Source organism: Aplysia californica, unplaced genomic scaffold (assembly GCF_000002075.1).
Source record: "Aplysia californica isolate F4 #8 unplaced genomic scaffold, AplCal3.0 scaffold00752, whole genome shotgun sequence".
NCBI lineage: Eukaryota > Metazoa > Mollusca > Gastropoda > Aplysiida > Aplysiidae > Aplysia > Aplysia californica.
This window is the reverse complement of record NW_004798022.1, coordinates 247,899-254,328: the sequence shown is the minus strand read 5'-3', so window position 1 is coordinate 254,328 and position 6,430 is coordinate 247,899. Positions and strand designations below refer to the sequence as shown.

The window sequence follows — 6,430 nt, the reverse complement described above, 5'->3', positions numbered from 1 at the left end:
CCACTAAATAAAAAACCCCCACCCACTTTCACTTTCAGAAAAGTAACTCCAACTGTCATCAGTCCCAGTAATCCTCCAGAACAAAAAACAGCAAGGCAAACATGTCAACAGAAACAAGCCTTACAACAAGCTACAACAAGCTGTCCAAACAATGCCTGCAACTGTCACATTGAACTCCTTCCTTTCAATACAACGCCCCGCCAACTGTTGGTTTGTTATAGTAGAGGTTTTACGCCGCTCGAAACTGCATAAGGTCATATGAGCGCCAGAAGATCAGAGGTGTTACAAGAGAGTAACAAATAAAAAAGAAGGAGGGGAGATAAGGACGACAGATGTTTGACAGGAAAGAAGAAGCAAACCACACCAGAGCACCCGCCAACCACCCACTCCCCGCCAACACGGGCACAAAATAACTCTGAATAATATAATGATTGCTGGTGTTTTTATATACGCTTCCTTCAACGCAATCTAACTCATAGAGAGTGAAAAGGGAGGGGAGGAGGGGTTCTAGGTTGAATGAAATATAAAGCATCCAAGTACACATAGTAACATTTTTACTTTTAGTTTTACTAAGAGTCTTACGGCACTTGCAACACAATAAGGTCATATAAGTGCCGAAGAATAGAAGTGGTACAAGAGAGTAGTAAGTAACAAACACAAAAAAGAAGGGGGAAAGATAAGGTTGATAAATTTTTTACAAGCAAAAAGGAGCAGACCACACTTGAGCACCCGCTAACCACCCACTGTTTAGTCCTTCATATCCAACAAAAAAAGAGACAAAAACACACATCAACATAAAGAAAGTGGCTCATAATAAGTTTACTTTGAGAAAAGACAAGAGACAAGACATAAAACAGAAGGAAGAATTGATTAGTAAAGAAGTAGGCAATACCACCAAAGGCACCCTTGATAAACTTTACCTCCGACACTAGGAGGACACGAGGACTTTTACAACATTTGCAAGACAATAAGGTCATCATATAAGTGACGTAGATTAAAACTGCTACAGTAGAGTAAAAACTACAATACCAAATAGGAGAAATACACCAATAGATGTTTGATAGGACAGATGGAGCAAATCACACCAGAGCACCCGCTAACAAACTCTAAAATACAGAAGGATACTTTAACACATGATAATATCAATCACAGAAATCGTTAAAAGTTTGAGAAAAGAGAAACACATCAGCACAATAACTGTCATGTAGCACAACAAGGAAAAAGCAAGGCAGATAGACAGAAACGACAGCTCAGGGAAAAAAATGAAGTAGGACCTAACAGTGGCGCCCCTGAACCACCCGCACAGAAACAGGGATGAGCATATTCTTTAATCATTATAATTATATTACCATTGATATTATTCACATCTGTCTGGAACTCAGCTGAATACAAAATAAATTGTGGTGTAATGGGCAGGCTCTACATCTTGTATTTGTAGGCCTACACAAAAAGACGTCGGTTCAGTCTAGGAATTGACTTTGAATATAATACGGAAGTTACATTTAAAATAGTAACAGTCATTTAGTCCTGGGTAAAAGTACAACAAACAGAGAAAAACAACAGAAAGACAGAAAAAATGGAAGAAACAACCACTGGCACAGGCCTCTAACCACCCACACCAGTTCGGTTAAAGATTAATTACTATTCTGAACGAAACGCCACATATGAAAGCAATAATTAAGTGGGCCAAGTTTTACATACGCACAAGGTCTTTATCACCTTGAAGATAAAGGGCGAGAAAGAAAAGGAGATGTTTCAACCCTTAACAGGTTATTGTTCTAATCTAAAAGAGTTTTACAGCACTCGCAAAACAGTGAGGTCATATATGTGCTGAAGAATAGAGGTGCACTAGAGAGTGACATGTAGGCAAAGAAGGAGGAAGGACAAGGATTTATATAATCATAACAGATGATTGATAGAAAAAAAGGAGCAGACCGAACCGGAGCACCTGCTAACAATCCACCAAATCACAATTTCATGTAGGCCTGTACGTCTATGGGAGATGGGAGAGTAGTTGAAAAGTTCTTGAGAAGACTAAAAAACATTTCTAACACACATGATATTTATTTAAAAATATGAATGAATAAATTGAAGAGACACAGACGAGGCTTCAGTGACTGATTTGTGAAAGTAAATAATTCCTGTCACAAAATGACCAGAAATTATTCAAACGACAAAAGAGGTTTAACTAGATCAATCATAAAGCAAGCCAACAAAAAAACTAAAACCTATATCTTTCATGAAAAACATAACTTACAAAAATCTCTTTAAAATAAGTTTAAAGTTACTAGAAAGATAGAACAGACGCTGGGGTTCTTTTTACACTCTGCGTCACATCATGAAACACAAAGCAGACTATTACATGATGTTCCCCGAAAGTCTTAAACATCAAACAATTACAATTTAATTTTTAACCTTAAAATGTCCGCAAATCATTCCATCACTAACAAATTAAACAGAACAAGGCTAACAAAGCGACAATAATGCACAGAATCATTCACAGGTGCCTAATTATAACAAAGGAAATGGGTGGGGGGGTGTTAGAGACAGCTCAGTAAGTGGTATTATATCGAAGAGCGACACCTAGAATCTAGATCATGTCAATCTAGTCAAGGTCTTCCAGGTGGTAAGTAGACATTCTAGTGTGATCTGCTCCTCCTTTACTTTCTTGATCAGACAAATTTCTTTGTCCTGCAACTCTTTGACTTTACATAAACTTGATAACACCTCTTAATCTTCGGCACTTTTATTAATTTTTTGTATTGCAAGTGTAACACTCAGTTTGAATAAAACTAAAACTACACAACACAAATTTGCAGGCATGGCGCTACTGTTACAAAATTCAGTCCCATAATTTACAGATAGATTCTAACCACAGGATGACCAAAGCCAAAATAGCCAAATAAATTATTATGACTTATCACAATCATCCTGAAAAAGTAAAGTCGGTCGAAAGAATGTGAGTAGATTCTATCAAAACTCAAAGATGTTAAATTTTTTGAAGTGCCTATTTGCAACGCCGCGTAGCGATTAACGCCAGTGCTAAATAAAACGCCACGTTACGATTTTTTTGTCCTTCTTGACTGACCAACAAATTTTTCCCATTAAACTTATAACTTGTTGCTTAGTAGCTTTTTTATAGTGATGAAGCATGCACATTCTGGTTGTGTCCCCAAGAGGAGCTCTTTTACAAAGTAGGCCTGCCTTTTAGGCATAGCCATATGTGAGGCGTGCTAACAAAATGAGTTACTTCTCGCAATCCATGAATGGAGATATCAGCCAAAAGTCAACACAATGGTCACATTTGTAGACTCTAAACCATTGCCATTCTCTTCAAGTTTAACATCATGTCTTTTATCATTTCATACTGATAAATTGTAAAACTTCAACCTATAAATTTGATGTTTCTATTTCCATCGGTCTAAAATATGAGGAGCAACTCATTTTGTCAGCACACTTCACATAGATCTATATATACTTTTCCTTTTACCAATTTTTAGGCCTGTTTAAGTGCAATAGGCGCTTGCAAGTGGCTTTCCTTGCCGTCCTTGGTCTGTAAGTCTAGAATCTAATCTAGGCCTAATAATTCATTTTTTAATTTAAAAATTTAGGCTCAGGAGAAGAAAAACAAAACCTTCCGGGACTAGGATTCGGTGCCACGCTTGGAAGCACTGAACATTAGTCTTAAAGAATGTAGACAGCTTTTGTACATGTTTTCTAGGCCTAACATATATAAGGATTCGAACATATAATATTTTTAGGTAGATCTATTGTATGACGACACTGCGGACAGGAAATACTGCTTATATACCGAGTTGCACCGTCTATTGTTCTAGATCTGGTCTAACCATCACACTCCCACACCTGCCCTGCAAAACAATAACAAAAATAGGGCAAGTTCCAGTCAAGATCGTGTCAAGTCCAAGTCAAGCAAGCAGACAGATCGAAACCGAAACGTAGAGTAACTTTAATGTCACTTTGAAGTAAGAGCTGACTAACGAACAGATGGCACATTATTGTATACGACTAGATTCTAAGCCTACAACAACACGAGATCGACACGAACACCCTTGACTTCAGCTTCTTGAGAGATTGCGCAGATTTTGCACTTGCACGAGCAAGATCTAGGCTAGCAGTCAACAAGAGAAAGCGAAGGCAAAGGGTAAACGGGGGCATGCGATGGGGCGGGGGAGGTTCGAGGGATACGTGCATGTAACAAGTAAGAAACAGAAAATAAAACATGCATAAGCATGGAAACTTACTCGAAGCAAAAGGCAATGATTTTATCATTGATCCAGTTTGGTTCATTCAACAGGTTAAGGTCGGACTTCCGTAGTAAGCTGTCTCCAAAACTCAAAACAATTTCATCTTCGTCAGCCATGGTTTACTCCAAGTCCATACTATGATGATGACGTCACTTCCGTACTCCGTACGTTGCTTGTGTTGTCGACGTTCTGGTTTCGCGAGTCGCGGCAACAACTGAACTGAGCGGGCAGTTGACTGAACCAGTGTTCTCCAGATCTGGTGGTCACCCAGTGGTCACTGGACCAGCGCCCCCTCCGTCCGTTAGGCTAGCAAAAGAAAAAAATCCAGCCACTGACAGTGCAGCTTATATGTAGGTTATCTGACGCTGATTGGACGGCCGCTCTTGACGCAGTTGACGGTGCGAATTTGCGACACGCGTGTATGTAGAATCTACCCTACATCAAAGGGAACAATTTAAAGAACTGCATTGTCAGTGATATTTGTAGTGATTATAATACAAAAACTCATTTTTACACTGCCGATTGTGGGGGAGGGGGGGGGGACACAAAGAAACACGCAGGCCTTCTGTCAGTTTAAACGGGCGGGTGCTTTTAAAAAATGTAGGCTATTCCCTTAATTTAAAAGGCTTATCACTGCGTGGTAAATTTTCTCAAGCTCAAGCTCAACAAATTATTGCTTTCAGAGGTACTGCCGCATTATATATTTTATATAACTGATCACAGCTAGTGAAAATACTCCCCCACCCTCTCGTGATCCAAAACAAAACAAAACGAAAGCAACAAATCCCGTCTCAAATACATTTATAAATCAAAATATATGAATAAGCACATTATTTTTAAAAAAGTCAGAAGTTAAGCGCATACCAATAGGACTTGCCGGTGGTCTGCTAGTGTCTAATATTTTCCAACCGTCACCACTACCTATATTTTATTCTATATTTTCCAACCGTCTCGATCTTTCAACTGTATTTTATTCTATATTTTCCAACCGTCTCCAGTAGCTGTATTTTATTTTCTATATATTTCAACCGTTTCCAATAGCTGAATTTTTTCTCCTTTTTTCCAACCGTCTCCATGAACTAGCTGTATTTTATTTTCTATTTTCCAACCGTCTCCACTATAAGCTGTAGGCCTATTTTACTTAATATTTTTCAACCCTCTCCACTAGCTATATATTGTTTTATTTTATTTTCCAACTGTCTCCACAGCTGTATTTTTATTTTGCAACAAAAATAACCTGTTCCCCCCTTTCGGGCCAGTCCATGAGCAGTGCTGTAGGTAAACACTCAAAGGAGGCCAGCAGGTAAGTCTAAGTCTGTAACGAACAGGAGTTAGCAAAACAGAATAATATAATATATCCCACCCGAATCCAAATATTAGACTGCCCCCGTGGTTTTATGCACCCCGCATAATTTAGCAAAATTTGTTCACTTTTTGCATAAATTCTTATTATTTTCCTTTATCATTCTTTGTTAAAATTAACAGAATCGCATAATTGGGTGGTTGGCGGGTGCTCTGGTGTGGTTTGCTTCTTCTTTCCTATGAAACATCTATCGTCCTTATTTCCCCTTCTTCTTTTTTTATGTTTGTTACTCTCTTGTGACACATCTAATCTTCTGTCTTCTGGCGCTCATATGACCCTATGCAGTTGCGAGCGCCGTAAAAACTGTACTTAAACTAAAACTAGCATAATTTCACCTTTTTGGGCTCAGTTTGCATAATTTCAGAATTTTTCTAGCATAAAACGATGGGGATAGATTAGACATGAGTTCGGTACGTAGTCTTTGAAAAATGAGAAAACCGAGCTTGAAGCTAAAACAAAAGTAGATCCAATTTTTAAAAAATAATTTTTGGTTACTCCTACCCGGGTCGGGTCACTTCTCATCTTTCCTATCTATCTAGATCTAGATTCTAGTTAAATGTTATAAGATGTAATACGGGCTGAAGGTCGAGCTCTGAACTTGGGGTGAGATTAGACTCATACTTGAATAAGTATACTTACGACCTAGAGCATGTATCAAAATAACATTGAGTGTGTATCTAGCTTACGATTATTATTGTTTTATATTGCTGCTCATTTATATTATTCATGTGATTGTAAGCCTGCGTGTGTGTGCATGTGTGTGCAGGCCCGCGCGCGCGCGCGTTTGTGTGTGTGTGTGTGT

The 6,430-nt window shown here is 38.5% G+C and overlaps 1 protein-coding gene across 1 annotated transcript in view; it reads right to left on the bottom strand.

The window, feature by feature from the left end:
* The window catches only part of LOC101847529 (sentrin-specific protease 8), a 27,865-nt gene extending 23,283 nt beyond the window's left edge, over window positions 1-4,582 (bottom strand). Inside the window, exon 1 of the mRNA XM_035972587.1 lies at window positions 4,263-4,582. Coding sequence (XP_035828480.1) covers window positions 4,263-4,381 — 119 coding nt within the window. The 5' untranslated portion in view covers window positions 4,382-4,582. The remainder of the gene's footprint in view (window positions 1-4,262) is intronic.
* Between the last annotated feature and the right edge of the window lie 1,848 nt (window positions 4,583-6,430).